The sequence below is a fragment of the Onychostoma macrolepis genome, chromosome 01 (assembly GCF_012432095.1).
Source record: "Onychostoma macrolepis isolate SWU-2019 chromosome 01, ASM1243209v1, whole genome shotgun sequence".
Taxonomy (NCBI): Eukaryota; Metazoa; Chordata; class Actinopteri; order Cypriniformes; family Cyprinidae; genus Onychostoma; species Onychostoma macrolepis.
This window is the reverse complement of record NC_081155.1, coordinates 45,853,488-45,875,558: the sequence shown is the minus strand read 5'-3', so window position 1 is coordinate 45,875,558 and position 22,071 is coordinate 45,853,488. Positions and strand designations below refer to the sequence as shown.

General features: G+C 35.8%; 1 protein-coding gene across 2 annotated transcripts; it reads left to right on the top strand.

Moving 5' to 3' along the window:
* The first annotated feature begins 4,696 nt into the window (after positions 1-4,696).
* On the top strand, positions 4,697-21,988 carry n6amt1 (N-6 adenine-specific DNA methyltransferase 1). Of its 2 annotated transcripts, none has more exons than XM_058777207.1 (7): positions 4,697-4,819; positions 7,950-8,091; positions 9,098-9,184; positions 9,259-9,349; positions 16,463-16,546; positions 17,821-17,962; positions 18,646-21,988. In XM_058777207.1, the coding sequence occupies exons 2-7, from the start codon at positions 7,964-7,966 to the stop codon at positions 18,750-18,752; spliced, it is 639 nt and encodes a 212-aa protein (XP_058633190.1). In that variant the 5' UTR covers positions 4,697-4,819; positions 7,950-7,963; the 3' UTR covers positions 18,753-21,988. The 2 variants fall into 2 exon arrangements, with proteins under 2 accessions (XP_058633190.1, XP_058633180.1); XM_058777197.1 differs by having other exon boundaries at positions 9,038-9,184.
* Positions 21,989-22,071: the final 83 nt, after the last annotated feature.

Here is a 22,071-nt window from a genome sequence, read left to right as displayed (position 1 = left end):
ATATTCATCCACAGATCTCTTTAGGGTCAAATTGATTTGAATAAGTTTTTGAAAAATCTTGTTGGTTCAGTTTCATATTATATATCAGATTCATTATTTTTCATGATATAAATCAGCATTATTTTGACTATATAAATTTGACTGCACTAACACTCTTATTTATGAAGCTGCTTGAAATATGATTGTATTATATTATATTATATTATAAATCCACTCCCATTATGTTGACAGAAACTCAGATGAGAGAGAGTAAACTTTCAGTTTGTGCTTCACAAGTACAAATCCGCTAAAGAAGCGTCTGTGCTGTTGAAGCGCTTTGAAGCGCATGTTTATGAGCTTCAGAACGAGTTCTGCTGATGTCTCAGTGCCAGCCGATCTCTCATAAAGCTCTCCACACAGCTCAGCGTCTCCAGAGAAGAGCAGAACATCCTGAACAAAGCGCCCTGAATAACACACGCAGCTGGCTTCAATGAGCGCACACAGCTTTCTAATGCAGAGAGTCAGACACTTCATTCGTTTAATCCAAGTTATAACTCCAGCCTCATAAAAGCATCGCTGCGACCACAGAGACGGATCTAGGATCTGAACGTTTGGCTCAGAGGAGAACTGCACACATTTTACACTTCCTTACAGTTTAAGATCTTCTTGTGAACCTATAAGGTCACATGCCAGTGGCAAGATGCTGAATCTTTAAAGTTCACTGAGAAATTAATATTCTGTTATCGTTTACTCATGTCGTTCTGAACCTGTATCACTTTACTACAGCAGGAAAAGAAAAAAACACAAAAAACAACGTTCTCAGAATGTTCTGGCAATGTTCTCTCAAGGTTATGAACAAACATGCTTCATTAATTGAACATTTGTTCAAAGTTGTCTTTAATAACATTTGTAAAATGGTAATGTTATTTATACATCATTAAAATGTTTTTTTTTGTTTGTTTTTTTCTGAAAAAGTTTTAATTGGATGTTCGTCTTACATTATTACTTTCCAGATGTTCTATGTATGCTCTCAGAAAGAATGTTTGCTAAAAAAAAAAAAAGAAAAGAAAAAGGAAGGAAAATCAAATTTTTTAAAACATTTAAAATTTTTTTTTTTTTTTTTTTTTTTAGTTAAGCGAACATTTCATTTTATCATTTTGCAAACATTATGGCAATTTTAATTTTGAATGTTGAAATGTTCCCTTATGTTTCCGATAATGTTCGAATTGCAAAAAAAAAAAAAAAAAGTTTTATTTTTTATTTTTTAAAGCCCTTTAAAAAAATGGATGTTTGAATATTCAGAGAATGTGTTCATAACTCAATGGGAACACTAGCAAAACATTCTTATTCATATTTTATTAGCTCGGAACACCTAAAAGTATTCAATGCAACTCGTGCAACTACAAAGCTGAAATCATTCAGGTTTGAAATACCATAATTTTTATTTTAAGGGAACTACCTCTTTTGCATGGACAAACCTTGCAATCTTTGCAAAAAAACTAAACAAAAAAAAATTTGCAGAACATAAAGTGAAAAAGCAGGAGTTTTCTGTTCAGACTCGTATTTGGTCTCTGAGAGGCCTTCTGGGGGAAGGGAGGATGGGAAGTGTTAAATCTTCCCTCCTGTAGATCACAGCCGGGTCATGGTCCGAGCGACACGATCAACATGAGCAACGAGTGAAGACCAGTCTCTGAACTCATTAGTATCCTGAAGAAAGATCAGCGCTTCTCCACTGCTTCAAAACAGAAACAAAAACGTTCTTAGAATCGTGCATTTAACGTTCTCAGAACTTCCCTCAAAGTTATGAACAAACGTTCTTCCGGTAACGTTGATAGAACGTTTGTTTAAAGTTATCTGGAATAAAACGTTAACATAAAAAAATTACTTATACATCGGTCGTGGAACAGTTTTTTGTTTGTTTGTTTGTTTAACATTTTTTAAATGTTACTTGTTTCAGAACGTTCAGAGAACATTAAAAAGTAACGTTCAAAGATTGCAAAATGATACAATGAAATATTCCCTTAATGTTTGCATAACCAAGAAAGAACATTTTTTAAACATTTAATTGGACGTTCCGTTTTCGTAACTTAATGGGAACGTTAGCAAAACGTTCTTATAACATATTTTGTTTGCTAGGTTGGTGATTTGCTAGGTTGGTCTTTTATCTTTGTGTAGTTTTGTTCATAATTTTTGAGAATAAGGCATTTTTTTGGTTATGTGAACATTAAAGGAACATCCCATTGTATCATTTTGCAAACATTATGCAATGTTACTTTTGAATGTTCTCTGAACGTTCTGAAACAATTAGAAACATTTAAAAATGTTTCATCCAACTAAAACATTTAAGAAATACATACTGTATGTGACCCTGGACCACAAAACCAATCTAAAGTGTTAATTTTTCAAAATTGAGATTTATACATCATCTGAAAGCTGATCTTTCCATTGATGTATGGTTTGTTATGATCGGACAATATTTGTCTGAGATACAAATATTTGAAAATCTGGAATCTGAGGGTGCAAAAAAATCTAAATATTGAGAAAATCACCTTTAAAGTTGTTCAAATGAAGTTCTTAGCAATGCATATTACTAATCAAAAATGAAGTTTTGATATATTTATGGTAGGAAATTTATAAAATATCTTCATGGAACATGATCTTTACTTAATATCCTAATGATTTTTGGCATAAAAGAAAAATTGATAGTTTTAACCCATACAATGTATTTTTGGCTATTGCTACAAACGGCGACTTAAGACTGGTTTTGTGCTCCAGGGTCACATATATAATGTAAATGACATTTTGAGAACATTACTAAAGACCAGATAAGTTTGAATGAACATTGTGTGAAATGTTACTGGAAGAATGTTTGTTCATAACCTTGCCAGAAAGTTAGCTGGGGATAAATGTGGTTGTTTTGCTAGCCTATACACAATTATGGATATTTATATTACATTGTCTGTATCTGGACATTATTTTCCCTGCTGTCTGTGACCCGTGAGCAGCTTTTGGGTCGTGATACACCTGTTTTAAAGCAGATTTCCAGTGAACTGTGTCAGCTTCTGCAGTGTTTCCTTCCCCGGCGTCTCTGCTGAGTTTAGTGTCAGTATTAATTCTCGATATGTATTTGTTTAGCACCTGGAGCTGAAGGCGTGAATGAAATAAGAGCCATCTGAAGGTGTTTTGTACGCTGTTGATTTATAGCTGTTTTTCTTATGGCTGGATTTACATGCAGCAGCACCTGGATGTATTTTTGCTCCGGAGACTGACCAGTCCTGCTTCTACGAGTCGAGTCAGATTATTTATTTTAACAGTGTATTAAGTATGATCCAGAATGAAGATTAAAGTGATATCGACTAATACTGGTGAGAATCTTGCCAAATGGTGCTTTAAAGTTGCAACTTGGAGGAAAAATCAAGAGCCTGAAAGAAAAGCACACATAGACCAATGCTGCCCTCTATTGAGAGTTTAAGACATATCTGGATATGTAACATAAATAAAATATATAATATTTAGTAAATAAATCAGGGTTGCTTTGTGTATAAATATAATATATATGAAATAGAAATTTTTTGTAATGTTATAAATGTCTTTATCATCGATGCTTTTGATCAACTTAAAGCATCCTTGCTAAATAAAAGTATTAATTTCTATAATTTATTTTCATCAAAACAAACAAACAAAAAATACACTGACTCCAAGCTTTTGAATGGTGTAGTGTATAATTTTACAAAAGCTTTTTATTTCAGATAAATGCTAATCTTTGGATCTTTCTATACATCAAAGAATCACAAAAATTTTTTACTAAACTGTTTTAAATAATAATAATAATAATAATGTTTCTTGAGCAGCAAATCAGTATATTAGAATGATTTCTGAAGGATCATGTGACACTGAAGACTGAAGTAATGATGCTGAAAATACAGCTGCGCATCACAGAAATAAATTATATTTTAAAATATATTCAAATAGAAAGCAGTTATTTTAAATAGTAAAAATATTTCACAATATTACTGCTTTTGCTGTATTTTGGATCAAATAAATGCAGGCTTGGTGAGCAGAATTTAAAAATAAATAAAAAATAAATAAAAATCGTCGCTGGTAGTGACCTATACATAGGATATAGACATATGCATACATACATAAATATCAATTCAGTGGTCAAAGTACTGGTCACTCACTTCCACCCCTTTGGTCGACTTCTAAAGAGTGACAGTTCCAGGCTCCGCCCCCTCGGGCCCCATCCTGGCCCCTGTAAAGCTCTGGCCTTTCTGTAGATCCAGGAATGCCTAAATTAAAGTGAGTCATTTGCCTTATCACTCGCTGCATGCAAAATTACATGTTTTATTGCTTGTCTTTTATGAGTCTCTCTTGTATCTATAATTGAGAGTTTGCAGGGCTGTTAAAAGGTAAAACAGCACATGGACGCTCTAACTAGGGCCATCTGGAGCGGCTCACGTTTGCACTGACAAAATAAAAGTACTTATTTCTGATATGTATGTATATGACAATATATGTATAAAACTGCACATACAAGAATTGTGGACTGAGGAAAATCCCTAAACAGGTTTTCAGTGTCACTGATTTGGGATTTACAAACATGGAAAATAATATACACTCTGTCTTCACGTTACCATAAAGAGTAAATTATCGATCTTAAGTTGTTTTTATAATATTTTCGTTATGATGCACATACAGAAAATCGACGCGGGGTCATGGAATACGAATCCATGTTGAAAAACTACGACTCCCATAATGCACTTGTGACAGTAACCGGAAGTGCTGTGTACCGAGTCCACGCGCTGTTGTGTTTGAAAATCATGCGCTTGGAGCAGGCAGGGTAAGAAACAACCTTATTATCATATTTAATATAAAGTTTAAAATACATGCCTGTATCAAAAAGTTTAAAATATTATAAATAACGATTATGAGTGCGCGTCAGTCCCCTCTTTACAAAAAAGGTGGTAATACCATAGTATTCCGACACATACCATAGTGCCAATTGCTTACAGGATTCACAAACCATGGTCTTTACTTGTTACAGTAAAGTAATAAAACAATACTGTTGTGTTATCATGGTACTATCTCCAAAAATCCATGGCATTACCCTGGTACTTTTTTGTTAATGCTGTTCTGTGTATCATGTAAATGTCACGTATATTAATATGATAATTATGTTATGTACTGTGAGATATTTAAATAACTTCCATGTACTGTGATATATTACCAAAAAATATATAACAATGACATGGTACCGCTATGGTAAAGTACCTTTTATAATGCATGACAGAAGGGAATTTTAAAACAGCTGAATTTTTAATGCTTCCCTATTAAAAGTACCATGCTATGTTAAAGTGCCATAGTTTGTACCAAAGAAAATAAATAAATAATAATATTAAAAACACAATTATGACAGTTGAAATTATGATAGATAGATAGATATAAAATTCTGATATATGAAGTAAAACAAACCAAAAAACAGAGAAAAACATGATACTTTATTGACATACTAAGTGAGGAATTTTCATTACTGTTTATGGCATAAATCTGATTTAATTTCCCTATTTTTTAGACATGTAATACAGTATTTGCCTTGAAAATGCCGTAGTAAACAAATTAAGCTCATTCAGTGGAACATGCATTTCAGTATCAAAATAAATAAAAATTAAAATAATTTACACAAATTAATAAATAAAATATAATTATGAAATATAAAATGCGATACTAAATTGTATTACTTTTCATGTCATAATTTTGACTGAATTTTAACGTTTTCCTATTAAAAGTACAGTTTTTTTACTGTATTCTTTGAAGTGTCTTGAAAATACCATAGTAAATTAATATGGTACTCATTCAGTGGAAAATTTTTTATTTCAGTATCAATTAATATATAGCTATATTTGTGCTGTCAAACAAGTAATCGCATATGTGTGTGTACTGTGTATATTTATTATGTATATATAAATGCACACACATGTATGTATATATTTAAGAAACGTTATGTTTGTATAATAAATATAATATTAATTATATAAATATATACATGTAAATATTTTTAAATATATACATGCACGTGTGTGCATTTGTACATTATAAATATACACAGAACACACACATATATTATGTAAACAAAAACTTTTATTAATCTTTTGACAGCACTAATATATATATATATATATATATATATATATATATATATATATATATATATATATATATATATATATATAGCCTATATGTATCAAAGTACCTTAGTCTTACCATCACTGTACCATGCTATCAGCACAGTATATTCTATGCTGGCTGTATGAAAGGACAGAAATTATTCCAGATGTTTGGAAGCAGGTTTATGTGACATGTTCAGACGGATGCTGCTGCATTTATAGACTTCATTAAGTCATTGTAAACTTCTCCTCTCTTAATCCGCTTGTTTTCAGAGCAGATTTTACACGCTCGGGGCTTTTAAAATTCACACCATCGAGCGCTCCGGCGTGCCAGAGCTCAGAAAATAAATCCATAAAAGCCCCAATCAAGGCGTTTGCGTGTGAAACGACACTTAAAACCAGATTGCGGCGGGTTCGTCAGCGCGTGAGGCGCATGAAATCTGTTCAGAAACGTCTGACCACCCAACCAGCAGAACTGGACCTTGTTTGTGAACCCCACTAATAACTTGCATTGTTTTTTTCCTCGGGATGTAACGATATCAAAATCTCATGGTGTGATAATATCTTGATATGGAGTCCATGGTACAATATTTATTGCGATATTAAAAAATGAAAAAAAAGACAAATGAAGACTTGGAAGTACCCCTATTATGTATTTTTGAAAATGATCTTTCATGCAGTGTGTAACACAACTCTAAGTGAATGAAAACATCCTGCAAAGTTTTAAATCTGAAAGTGCACCGTGTATAAAGTTATTGTCTCTCAAAAGAAAGAGTCGACTCTGAATCATTGAATCGAGTCGTTTTTAAAACGAATCCCAAGCCATTTCATGTTGAAGTCAACATGAAACATTAACATATTGTCCGCTCACTTGTTGGTCTTTTCGCGTTGGTCTGAATGAAAATGCAAATTCATTCTTTGCCACTAGGTGCCGCTGTTGGAGCGTTAAAAATAGCTGTTTCCGTGGTAACGCTGTACACAAAGCAGCACTGCGCTCACAAACATTGCTTTAAATTAAATCCACCAATCACCGCAGATTAGCGTCACGCAAAGGAGTGGTTTGGAAAAATGAATCGATGAACGAATCATTTGGGAGTCGTTGAGCAAATAAAGTAAAATAAATGCATATTATAAGACAATGAAAGTGTTTTTTGACCTTGCATGCATGTCAACCTGTTGTTGGGGATCCCAAAACCAAAATATGAACCTTTCATAACCCATAATAGGGGCACTTTAAAAGTATACATGATCTCCCATAATGCAATGCTAATAGACATAGCCTTATCACTACTTAGAATTCTATTAAATATGTTGCGTGCCTTATTCTGTGTAAGAAGCCACATCATGTCACAGTTTGGAGTAAAAACATGTTATTAAATGTGGTGCTTTTTAATAAAGCATGTGCTTTCAGATGGAGCAGCATTTACTATACAGAGCCAACGAGTTTTAAAATAAATAGTAATTAAATTTAAGTTTGGGTAAAGTTGTTAATTGTAACCTTATGATGTAAATGGGCTCCCTATAGTTTAAAGCATAAGCTGAGGTAGATTTTTATCACTAAGAAAATTAAAATTATAACTGAATGTATTTAAAGAAAGAGCAACTTGTTCAGTAAACCATTGTTTATTTAAAAAATAAATAAATAAATAGTTTAGTTTGTCCCCCTGCTGTACTGAAATCATACCGAACCGTGAAGTTAAAACCGAGGTACGTACCAAACCGTCATATTTGTGTACCGTTACACCCCTAATATATGATGATACCACGATATTGATGAAACCGATACATCCCTATTTTTCCCATCAGGCCTTGCTGCTGTCATGTACCCGACGCCTCTGTACGCTCCGGCCGGCTGTGACGCTTTCGCAGACGTGTATGAACCGGCCGAAGACTCGTTCTTGCTGATGGACGCTCTGGAGAAAGACGCTGAGCGTCTGAAGGGAAGCAGGTGAAGCTACTAGTCTCTCGACTCACTGGGCCTCATTTATAATGCGTGCGTACGAACAAATTTGATCTCAGAGTGTGCACGCTTAAAACCACGGGAACGTTCATATCATATGAATAAATAAATAAGCCAAATAAATAATCTTTCCATTGATGTATGGTTTGTTAGGATCGGACAATATTTGGCTGAGATACAACTATTTGAAAATCTGGAATCTGAGGAGCAAAAAAATCTAAATATTGAGAAATTTGACTTTAATGTTGTTCAAATGAAGTTCTTAGCAATGCATATTACTAATCAAAAATTAAGTTTTGATATTTATGGAAGGAAATTCACAAAATATCTTGATTGAACATGATTAACTTAATATCCTAATGATTTTTGGCATAAAAGAAAAATGGATAATTTTGATCCATACAATGTATTGTTGGCTATTGCTACAAATATACCTGTGCTGCTTATAACTGCTTTTGTGCTGCAGGGTCACATATGCTAATGATATTAATTAGGGGGTGTTTACAAGGTGGAGATATGACACCAGTCAGCAGCTCACAATTTCAAGATCATTTGCGATTTATAGATGTCAAATCAAGAGAGGAGTACAGTGTTTTTGTGAATCGCACTAATGCACTTTTGAGAAATGAACAAATTTAGGACGATTTATCCACCTTATTCTTCAGAGTGGAAGTAAGCCTATGGGCGAGACTTACGGTTTATTAGCCACTATAGGAAAATAACGAGTAGAATTGCAACGTGCAGTAAACGGTAAAAGTGTTTGCGCTACAAACCAGTGTTCATAATTAAGATAATAGATTAATATGGTAAGGCACACTGATTTGCAATATCAAGCAGCAAAAGAGCAGCTTTGTACAGCTAAAAATAGTTGGAAGCCAATGAGACCGGAAGCAGGATTCATAGAATTTACAAAAAGTCGTGCCCATTCTTACAGGAAGAATAAGGTGGATAAGCAACCTTTTATAAATGAGGCCCGCTGTGTGTCTCTGATCAGGCCGTCTGTGTGTCTGGAGGTGGGCAGCGGGTCTGGAGTCGTCTCGGCTTTCCTCGCGTCTGTGGTCGGGCCTGAAGCGCTGTATCTGTGAGTATAGATGGATCACGTCGGCTCTTCTCTGTTTGCACTAATGAAACTCACTGGCTGTGTTTGTTCTGCAGCTGCACTGATGTGAATCCAGCGGCTGCGCAGTGCACACTGCAGACGTCTCACCGCAATCACCTGCAGCTGCAGCCAGTCATCACTGACCTGGTGAGACACACACAAGCACACTTTCTGTTATTTATATATTTGAAATTTTACTTTTTATTTAATTTTTACATAATGTATTTTATTTATTTATTTATTTTATTATAGTGTTTTTTTATACTTTAAATTAGCTTTTTATTTTTGTATTTTAGTTTTCATTTTAGGAGTTATGTATTATGTGCTTTTGTTATTATTTATTTATTTTTTTAAGTATTATAGTACTATAGAAAATTTTTAAGTTTTTCCATTTTAGCCATTTTAGTGCTTTTTCATTTATATTTTACTTTAGTTCTGCTTTAATTCAATTATCAAAAAAATGGATTTCTTTAGTACACACATACGTGTGTGTGTGTGTGTGTGTGTGTGTGTATATATATATATATATATATATATGTTACGTGTTTGATGTTAAAACGGGATGATACCATAACATTTATATGAGACAATTGTTACTGGATGTGGTGCGGATCAAAGATGGTCCTGAGAACAAGTATTGCCAAAGAAAAAGATCTTTACTGGGCGCCTTGTAGACAAATACAAATAATATGTACAAAAGGGAAATAAATTATAAAATTTAACACAGGGAAAAGAAACAGAGTGTCACCCAAATTAAAGAAATAAACAAGACAAAACAATCCTTATAACCTCTAAACTGACTACCCAAAAGAAATATGAAAATAAAACCGAATTCTTCAGCGTATACGACGCTCAAACTAAACTCCATTAAACTACAAACAAAAATACAGGGGTGGCGTAACACTCAGAAATCTAATCTAACAAAGTACAAACTAACCTAATCAAAGACAAGAAAACAATATCACAACAGTTGACTAAGTATTCAAATCATCACTGATAGACACATTTGACTAAGCAGATTCGAGGCGCTAAAATGCAACCTTTACTTTGAACTTAACCCATGATAGGACTGAAACTCCAACACCCACATCGGCGTGATCTTTTCCAAAGGATTCGATACAAGTCAATAGCCAATAAACAAATCTACAAATAAAGCACAGCATAACTCCTTAAGGCAAAATACATTAAGCCTCGGGAGACAATTGGTGTCGACGCAAGACTGCTGATCGCGTTGGAAGCACAAGGTACGCTGGTGTGGCGCACGCACACACAATCAACCTGCGTCCTCAAATACAGCTGGCACTTGGGATGGGCAGAACATCGTGACGTCAGAATGATGATTGACAGTCGAGTCCACCAATAAACATCGACCTAGAAGCGGAGCAAATCAAAGTACAAAAAGACAGGAGAGCGAGAAAAACAAAACAATATACACAAATACACGTGGAACGTAACACTCCCCCCCCTTAAGACAAAACTATGGATTTTAAAAGAAAAACACATAGTTTTAACAATTTCCTTTTTCTTACGCTCTTGACAAAGCATCAGCCATTATATTTTCTGAACCCTTCTTGTGTTCAATAATCAGGTGGTAACCTTGGACAACCAGCGACCAGCGCATCAGCCGCTGATTCTGGTTATACATACGAGACAGGAATACTAAAGGATTGTGGTCAGTAAATACCATTATTGGCAAATTGCTTGAACTCAGATATACATCAAAATACTGCAATGCCAACAGTAAAGCTAAGGTTTCCTTCTCGATAGTAGAATAATTCAACTGGCTTTTGTTGAACTTTCGTGAGAAGTAACATACAGGATGGTCAATACCGTAGATGTCTTCTTGAATAAGCACTGCGCCCGCGCCAACAAAGCTTGCGTCAATCTCCAACTTGAAGGCTTTTTCGTACACTGGTGCTGCAAGGACAGGAATACTACATAACAAAGCCTTAACATTCTCGAAAGCATTCTGACATTCATCTGACCACAAAAATGTGCGCGAAGGACTGATAAGTGACGTCAAGGGACTAACAACTGTAGAGAAGTTCTTACAAAAATTCCGGTAATAACCAGCCATCCCTAAAAATCTGCGCAGTTCTTTACGCGAAGCAGGGACCGGAAACTCCGCAATAGCGCTCACCTTCGCCTCTATAGGTCGCACTTGTCCTTGACCCACTTCCCTACCCAAGTACATGATGGTGGCTTGACCGAAGTCACATTTGGCAAGATTTAACGTTAAAGAAGCATTCTCAAGGCGTGTAAACACTTCATAAAGAGTTGAAACGTGTTCTGACCAATCTGTAGAGTAAATCACAAGATCATCCAAATAAGCATTACAATTAGGAACTCCTGCTAATACGAGGTTAATAAGTCTTTGAAATGTAGCCGGTGCGTTGCGCATGCCAAATGCCATCACGCAATATTGCATAAAATCGTCTGGAGTTACAAAAGCAGAAATGTCCGAGGCACGGGCTGTTAAAGGCACTTGCCAGTAGCCTTTTAACAAGTCCAGTTTACTGACAAATTTTGCTGGTCCAAGGGTGTCCACGCAATCCTCCATGCGCGGCAAAGGAAAACAGTCGGGAACAGTCAGTGCATTTATCTTTCGATAGTCTGTACAGAATCTAGCAGATCCATCACTCTTAGTTACGAGTAGACATGGGGAACTCCACGGACTACAACTTGGCATCGCCAACCCATTTTCGAGCAAATACTCTACCTCGGTTTTCATTACAGAACGTTTCAGAGCGTTAACTCGATAAGCATGCTGCTTCACCGGGACAGCATTACCAACATCGATGTCATGTTTAAGTACAGTGGTACAAGAAGGAACATCGTGAAAAAGTGACTGAAAAGAGCCGATCAACTCATTAATGTCCCGTCTCTGAGTATCAGTCAAATGAGATAAGTGAGAATTTAAGTCAGCTAAAATCTCAGAGTTCTTAAACCTAGCGCACTGTTGGTGCGTGTGTCTAATAATTACTCCATCATCTTCATTGTCAGGAGTAACGTCACAGACTAGTGCAATAACCGGTGCATTAGTGACTTCAGGTTGTTTAACCGTTGCAACATCTTTCAACAACGGCTCTCGAGCATGAAACGCCTTCAACATATTCACATGACATACGCGTGATTTCTTTCGGCGATCAGGAGTGCGAATGACATAATCTGTGTTACTCAATTTTTTCAGCACTTCGTACGGTCCCGAAAAACGTGCAGAAAGAGCAGAACCGACAACTGGCAATAAAACCAGCACTTCATCACCTTCTTTAAAATCGCGCAGAACAGATTTACGATCAAAGTGACTCTTCATTGTAAGTTGTGCATTCTTCAACGCCTCCTTTGCCGCAGAACAAGCCTGATGCAACCGTTCGCGAAACTTGCTGACATAATCCAGTACATTCATTTTGACACTTGTCTCCACCGATAACATGTCCTCTTTGAGCATCTTAATTGGACCCCTCACAAAATGACCAAATACCAGATCCGCAGGGCTAAATCCTAAACTGTCCTGTACGGCTTCCCTAACAGCAAACTAAAGGTGTACCCTCGTCCCAATCCTTACCAGTGTCCATACAGTATTTACGAAGCACAGCCTTTAATGTCTGATGGAACCTTTCTAAGGCACCCTGGCTTTCTGGGTGATACGCACTCGAAGTCCTGTGAGAAATTTTCAAGGTTTTTAACACTTGAGCGAAAAGATTTGACATAAAATTTGTACCTCGGTCAGTCTGTATAACTGTGGGCAGTCCAAACAATGAAAAGAATTTCACCAGCGCCTTAATTACTACAGGCGCCGTGATTTTCCTTAGCGGAATCGCTTCAGGAAAACGCGTCGCTGCGCACATTATTGTCAGTAAATATTGATTACCAGTTTTTGTTTTGGGCAATGGACCCACACAATCAACAATAACATGCTCAAAAGGTTCCCCCAGAACCGGAATAGGAACCAATGGAGCGCGCGGAATAGTCTGATTCGGCTTACCAGAGAATTGACAGATCTGACACGTTCTACAGTACTTCGAAACATCAGTTTTTAATCGAGGCCAGAAGAAATGCTTCAATATTCGATGGTATGTTTTTTTAATACCCAGATGTCCGGATAAATCATGGTCGTGAGCCAGAGAGAGTATCATTTGTCTGTAACATGCGGGAACAACAATCTGGCTTGACACATTCCATTCAGAGTCATTTGAATCGTCCGGACACCATCTACGCATCAACACTCCATTCTCCGTGCAAAAAGCAGTTTTCCTCCCCTGTGCCACCTCTGGAGAAACAACAGAAGAAAAACATTTAAGCAATGTGGAGTCATCTTGCTGAGTAGCGATAAGGTTATCACGTGTTACGTGCAATTTCAAGTTGTTTAAACTTGAAAAGACAGATTTAACACATCGTTCACAAACGTAGGGGCCATAAAAGTTGAAAATAAGTCTAATAGCACAGACAGAAAAAACTTCAGAAACTCTTCTGACAGTTCATCGGAATCCAACAAATCAGGTTTATCACAAACCTCCAACAAAGACATAACTCTCCCACCAGCTATGTCATTGCCAAGAATGAAGTTCACGCCTCAAACAGCTAATTTGTCACACACTCCAACCTTCACAACTCCAGTAAACAAGTCTGATTTTAAATAAATCTGATGCAGAGGAACTTTTACTGTACCCATTTCGATACCTCGGACCAACACATGACTACCACAGAAAGTTTGCTCAGGACAAGACAACGCGTCCGTCCTTATGAAGGACTGCTGGGCGCCAGTGTCATGAAGCATGGTTACTTTCACCTGATTTGTAAGCTTATCATCAACAGATACCAACCCTTCAATCAGAAAAGGTTGATAACTGGCATCAAGCTTTTCACCACTCTCAGCATCAGTGATATCAAAAGTTTGCACAAAGGCAACATTTTTAGGACCAGTGCTTTGTTGCTTGCGTTTTAAGGCAAGACAATCAGCAATAACATGTCTGGTTTTACGACAATAAAAACACTCCCTATCCTCTCTAATTTTTGTAGCATTACTTTTCAAACGCGACTGGTCTTTTGAAGTAGACGAAACAGGCAAAACTTTCTCAGTACGAACCGAAGTAAAAACATTTTTATGAGTCAATGTAAACTCATCAGCACAAACAGATGCCTGAGACAAAGAAATTACTTTTTGTTCATTGAGGTAAACCACAATGCGATCAGGGATACAACTCTTAAATTCCTCCAAGAGGATTAATTCGCGCAACGCATGAAAATCTGACACCTTATTCGATGTGCACCACTTGTCAAACAATACACATTTTTCTCTAGCGAATTCTACGAAAGTCTGACCTGAATTTTTCCTATGATTCCTGAAACGTTGCCTATACGCTTCAGGTACAAGTTCATATGCTCGCAAAATTGCCGCTTTAACAACGTCATAATCCAAACTGTCTTCCAAAGACAGAGCAGCGCATACTTCTTGAGCCTTTCCAATTAACCTACACTGCAGAAGCAAAGGCCAAACATCTCTAGACCACTGTAAAGCAGAGGCAATTCGTTCGAAAGCATTAAAATAAGAATCAACCTCAGCTTCTCTAAATGGAGGTACAAGAGATATGCGTTTACTCACGTCAAACGTACGCCCAGCTGGTCCAGAGTCAGTCGGAGGTGCAGCATTCTGCGCAAGTTGCACAGGTGGAACCGGCGCGTCTCTGGCTGCATTCAGTTCAAGCTCTCGCAACTTGATTTGCGTATCGGCCTCGATTTCGAGCCGACGGATTTCAAGTCGCAGTTCCCTTTCGGCGTGACCGCTAATCTCTCGCGCTCTTCACTCTGAAGTCTCGCAAGACGTAACTTTAAGCGAGCATCACCTCCAGACCCAGCCGGAGAAAAAGGTTCGAAGGGCGGCAGAGCAGCTTTGGCTTCGGAACCCTCCGCCGCAGCAGCTCCACTCGCTTCCCCCTTGCCTAACCCAGAAGAGCGAGTGTCAACGCCAGGTGAACTACCAGCCAACACCAACACCCCTCGTTCCCCTAAATGCTGCACAACGACTCTCTTAATATCTCGTTTTAACTGCTGTCTAGAAACTAAAATTTGGAAATGCTCAGCGACTCTCAACAAATCATCCTTTCTACACGCATCTAATTGTTCGACAGTTGGTGCACTAACAAAACTTTCCAAGTCAAAATCAGCCATACCGGTTACGTTCGACACATTTACTAAACAGCCTCCAATTTACCATTCAAACAATACTCTGTTCAGGGTTGATCCGTCATCACACCAACAACATCTCACATATCATCCCAACAAAGGAATGATCATATTATCCCACCGCTGCCACCAATAAATGTTACGTGTTTGATGTTAAAACGGGATGATACCATAACATTTATATGAGACAATTGTTACTGGATGTGGTGCGGATCAAAGATGGTCCTGAGAATAGTAGATGGCAAGAAAAAGATCTTTACTGGGCGCCTTGTAGACAAATACAAATAACATTTACAAAAGGAGAAAGAAATTGGGAAATTTAACACAGGAAAAAAACAGAGTGTCACCCAAATCAAAGAAATAAACAAAACAAAACAATCCTTATAACCTCTAAACTGACTACCAAAAGAAATATGAAAATAAAACCGAATTCTTCAGCGTATATGGTTCCCTGACCGGGTATCGAACCCGGGCCGCGGCGATGAGCGCGAATCCTAACCACTAGACCACCAGGGTCTATATATATATATAATTTCCCTTTTATATCAGTTACCGAAAATGAGTTTGTTATTATTGTTTATTTTTTGTTAACAACAGGGTTGTTATTGTTTACTAAAAATAAAAGGAAAGATGAAAACCATAAAACACATTTTCATTACTTGAAAACATATTATAATATACATTATATAAAACATATTAAAAGACTTAAAAAAATGTTTTAGCTAGTTTCCAAGGCAACATTTCTCATTTTCGTTTTAACGATGTACTAAAAATAAAATTAAAAAAACACTTAAAACCAGAGACATTTAATAAAAGCAAAACATTTCTAAAACAAGCATATATATATATATATATATATATATATATATATATATATATATATATATATATATATATATAGTTATAGTTATATTAGTGTAGTAACACAATTACTAAAAATAACTAACAAAAAATAAAAATCTAATTTAAAATATTAACAAAAACTAAAATAGTATATCAGTGACAGTTAACAGTAACAACACTGTTTATGTCTTAAGCTTGTTTGACTTTATTTCAGATGTTGGTTTCGTCTCACAGGTTCAGTGTCTTCAGCCGAGGTTGAATGGAAAAGTGGACGTGCTTGTTTTCAATCCGCCGTACGTCATCACTCCATCAGAGGAGGTAAACAAGTGAATGTGAAGAAAACATTTCCAACAGCTCCAGAAATGATGCAGAAATCAAAATATTTCAGTCTGTCATGACATATTAATGCTGTATAGTCAAACCAGGGTTTTTATAATGAAAACTAAAACCATAACCAAAAAACAAACAAACAAAAAATTACTTAAAATAAAATAAACAATAAATGAGATTTTAAAATATATATATATATTTGTTTTTATTTCAGCTACAGTTCTCCCTTTCCTTTTCATAAATAAAATTAAAACTTAAATTAAAATTCAAATGTTTTTAATCAATTATCCTTTGAAAAACACATTAAAAAAAGAAAAGAAAAGTAAATTAATAAATCTAACATCTAATCTGAAGCTAACATCAGGACCACTCAGTTAGCAGGTTGAGAAACAGTAGGGGGGGGGGAGGGTGTTGATGGCTGTGTTGTGAGACGGTCAGAGCTGGTGTGGGGTGTCAGAACAGGCTTTTGCTTTTCAAACCTGCAGTAAAACTCATTCAGGTCTTCAGCCAGTTGTTGATTGGCCTCAGTGCTGAACCAAGGTTTGTCGTTGTTAAATGTTAAATATTCATTTTATTTATGTGCTTTTTTTATTAGATTTTATAGGAAACTGTCATTGCAGTGTTATTTTACTATTATTTATATACTAATAGTATAGAATTTATTAATATTTAATTAGCTTGTATTTCTATATTTGCAGTTTTCATTTTAGTAATGCAAGTTTTATTCATTTTGATGTGCTTTTGTCATTGTTATTCGTTGTTTCTTTATATTTCTAATTGGCTTTAATTTATTTTATGTATATTTATTTAAATGTTATATACATTTTATAATATATATATACTGGTCAAAAACAAATCTGCTCACCAAGGTGAGAAAAAAATTTGGTAAAAACAGAAATATTGTGAAACAGAAATATGTCTTCAATACATTTTTTTTTTTTTTTTTAATATGTGTTGTATTTATAATTTTTATTTCTTTATTTCAGTTAAAGAGAACATGTTTTAATAGTTAATTTTTTTAAGTTTACATTTTTTTGTCTAATATTTAAGTTTTATTCAATTACAGCTTTATTTCAATTAACAAAAACGAGTTTTAATCATTTTAGTTTTCATTATGTGTTAAATAGCCCTTTACTTTAAGTGAGATTCTTCTTAAACTCTCCATGTGAGACTAGTTAAGAGCTGGTAGTTGAACATGTAAGCGGTGCATGTGATGCTGTAATGTGTAACATCATCATGAGTCAAGTGAGTTTTGTGCTCAGGTGGGCAGCCGCGGGATCGAGGCATCATGGGCCGGCGGGATCCGCGGTCGAGAGGTGATGGATCGAGTCTTTCCCATGATTCCACAGCTGCTGTCAGATCACGGCCTGTTTTATCTGGTGACCGTGTCAGAGAACGACCCAGGTGTGTTTCACTTTAATTTCAGTTCAATTTAATTTCAGGTCTTTCAAGGGTACTTGTGATCTTACAAGTGTAAATAAATAACTGGGGCCGGTTGTAGACGTCATAACTTTTTATATTCAGTTATGAAAAGGTATTGTTTGTATTGGAAAAGTAAGACTGATAACCACTTGGCAACTTCTAGTAAGTTTTGCATCTCTGGACCCTGCAACACAAAAGCAGTCATAAGCAGCACAGGAATATTTGTAGCAATAGCCAACAATACATTGTATGAGTCAAAAGTATCCATTTTTCTTTTATGCCAAAAATCACTAAGATATTAAGTAAAGATCATGTCCCATGAAGATATTTTGTAAGTTTGGGTTAGCGTAAATATATCAACTTCATTTTTGATTAGTAATATGCATTGCCAAGAACCTCATTTGGACAACTTTAAAGGCGATTTTATCAATATTTAGATTTTTTTGCACCCTCAGATTCCAGATTTTCAAATAGTTGTATCTGAGCCAAATACCATACATCAATGGAAAGATTATTTATTCAGCCTTCACATGATGTATGAATCTCAATTTCAAAAAAATTGACACCTATGACTGGTTTTGTGGTCCAGGGTCACATTTTATTTGATATTTTATGCATCAGTATCTGTACAGGCTTTGATCTGGACTCGTGTTTGTCTCCTCTAGAAGAGATCGTGGATGTGTTGGGTAAATCAGGACTGAACGGAGAGGTGTGTTTGACCCGTCAGGCTGGACGAGAGAGACTCTCTATACTGCGCTTCAGTAAATCCTGACTGTTATGATATAAACCCAGCTGATGTTCTGAGCTTCGTCCCGCCGCTGAACCCGCTGCGTTTGTTTCCATAAAGTCTGCTGGAGCTCAACAGCTGGGTCACAAGAAGCTAGTTAGTGATTCCTCACGGATCCTCGAGTGTTTGACGGACATCAGCCCGAGTCGCGTGTTTCATTCCATCCGTTTCTCTTCTGAGCAGCACGTGTTCACTATCGAGGGTTAAACGCTCTTACTGACCCGCACTGAGATCCAGAGCACATGGCACTACCCAGAATGCCACGGTTATCAATCACTGTATTAAACTTTTTTTTTTTTGTCTTGGTTGTTGTTTTTGTTTTGTTTTTTCCATAAAAGGTCCATTTTACACAAACTAAGAGAAGAGTCGACATAACTAAAACAAAAAAGAAAATAAAGGGAAAAACTTTAGAATAATTGTATATTTTTTCCAGTCATAATAAAGATGGATATATATACAGTCATGGCCAAAAATATCGGCACCCTTGGTAAATATGATCAAAGATGGCTGTGAAAATTAATCTGCATTGTTAATCCTTTATTTAAAAAATTCACAAAAATCTAACCTTTGATTGGATAATAAGAATTTAAAATGGGGGGAAATATCATTATGAAATAAATGTTTTTCTCTAATACACATTGGCCACAATTAAAATTTTATTTCATTCAATACTTTTTGAAACCTCCATTTGCCAGTTTAACAGCTCTAAATGTTCTCCTATAATGCCTGATGAGGTTAGAGACACCTGACAAGAGATCAGAGACCATTCCTTCATCCAGAATCACTCCAGATTCACAGCTTCTTCTCTTCAGGTCACTCATGTTCTACAGGGTTCAGGTCAGAGGACTGGAATGGCCAGCAGAAGCTTGGTTTTGTGCTCAGTGACCCATTTTTGTGTTGATTTTGAGGTTTGTGTTTGGATTATTGTACGGTTGGAAGATCCAAACATGGCCCATTATAATATTTCTAACAGAGTCAGTCACTTATTGATTTTTTATCTGTTGGTATTTGATCTGTTGTAAACAAGAAGTCCAGGACCTCCAGCAGAAATATAGGCTTTTTGAGTTTGATCTGACCATAGAAGCCAGTCCCATTTGAAGTTCCAGTCGTGTCTGAGCGAGGAGAATTCTTCTTGAAACCCTCCTGAACAACATGTGCTGATGTAGCTGCTGTTTGACTTTTTTTTTTAAAAAGGTTTTCTGACCCCGAGACTCAACTATTTTCTGCAGTTCTCCAGCTGTGGTCCTTGGAGTCTCTTTAGCCGCTCAAACTCTCCTCCTCACCGTGCATTAGGACGATATAGACACGCGTCCTCTTCCAGGCAGCTTCATAACATTTTATATTGATTGGAAATTCTTAATTTCATTTACATTTTACATTTAGTCATTTAGCAGATGCTTTTATCCAAAGCGACTTACAAATGAGGACATTAGAAGCAATCAAAACCAACAAAAGAGCAACAACATGCAAGTGCTATTACAAGTCTTGGTTAGCCTAACGCAGTACAAGTAGAAAGGTTGTCTTTTGTTTTTTTTAAAGAAAACGAGTAGATAGAATATAGCAAAAAAAAAAAGGAAACAGAATAGAAAAAAGAAAGCTAGTGTTAGTTTTACAAGAAAAGCTAGCAGTTAGAGAATAAATATGCAATTGATAGAGGGTCAAGTGTGTGTGTGTGTGTGTTTGTGTTTTTTTTTTAACAAAAAGACGACAGATAGATCAAATAGAATTAGAATAGAGAGCGCTAGAGTTAGAGGGTCAAATAAAGATGGAAGAGATGTGTTTTTAGCCGTTTCTTGAAGATGGCTAAGGATTCAGCTGCTGGGATTGAGTTGGGCAGGTCATTCCACCAGGAGGGAACAGTTAATGTAAAAGTCTGTGAAAGTGATTTTGTGGCTCTTTGGGATGAACAATAATGCGTCGTTCACTTGCAGAACGCAAGCTTCTAGAGGCACATAGGTCTGAAGTAATGAATTTAGGTAAAGGGGTGCAGAGCCAGTGGTGGTTTTGTAGGCAAACATTAATGCCTTGAATTTTAATGCGAGCAGCTATTGGTAGCCAGTGCAGATTGATGAACAGAGGTGTGATGTGCGTTCTTTTCAGCTCATTAAAGATTAATCTTGCAGCGGCATTTTGGATTAATTGTAGAGGTTTGATGGAATTGGCTGGAAGACCTGCCAAGAGAGCATTGCAATAGTCAAGTCTGGACAGAACAAGAGCCTGAACAAGGAGTTGTGAAGCATGTTCTGAGAGAAAGGGCCTGATCTTCTTAATATTGTATAATGCAAATCTGCAGGACCGGGCAGTTTTAGCAAAGTGGTCTGAGAAATTCTACTTATCAATCACAACTCCAAATTATTGCCCTGCTCTAGCTCTTTTCTTAAAGCCACTTCACTAATTTGTGAAGCTCAATTATCTTTTACTGCACATCAGAAATATATTCGTTGGTTTTTCTCATTGTGATGATGATTAAGGGAATTTGGGCTTTGTTTTCCCTCCTATTTATATTTCTGTGAATCAGGAAGCCATGGCTGGATGATTTCATGGCCATAATCACTCTGGAGTGCTCAAAATTGTGAATATGAATGGGAATATACTTCAGAGATATTTTACTCATAAGAATTTATAGGGGTGCCAATAATTGTGTCCAACGTGTATTTGAGAAAAACATTTATTTGATAATGATATTTCCCCCATTTTAAATTCTTATTATCCAATGAAAGGTTAGATTTTTGTGAATTTTTAAAATAAAAGATCAAAATTATTAATTCAGGTTTATTTTCAGAGCCTTTTTTGATCATATTTACCAAGGGTGCCAATACTTTTGGCCATGACTGTATATATATATTTCCATCTTTAGAATAATTGTATATTTTATGTATTTTTCTCATAAAATGAAAAAAGAGAGATACTTTTAATAGTTTTTAATATTTTTACTTAACGTTTTAGTAGTGTTGGTGTTTTAAAATGTCAGCATAAACTAAAATAAATGTTTAAAAACCCTGAAAAAAGTAACACCAGTTATTCATGTTGTTCCCATTATACTTTAAAATGACTGGATATAAAGATGGAAATATTTTTTTTTCTTCCAAAAATGAAGTTAAATGAGTGTTGGTGTTTTAAATGTCTATATAGTTTTTATTTCAGTTTTGTAATTTTTTTATAATACTTTGTATAAATTGTATACATCAAGTCAAACTTTGGAATAAAGATGTTAAAAAATATCTTCTCACCGAGGCTGCATTTATTTGATCAAAAATACAGTAAAAACAGAAATATTGTGAAATACAATTTGCTGTATTTTTGA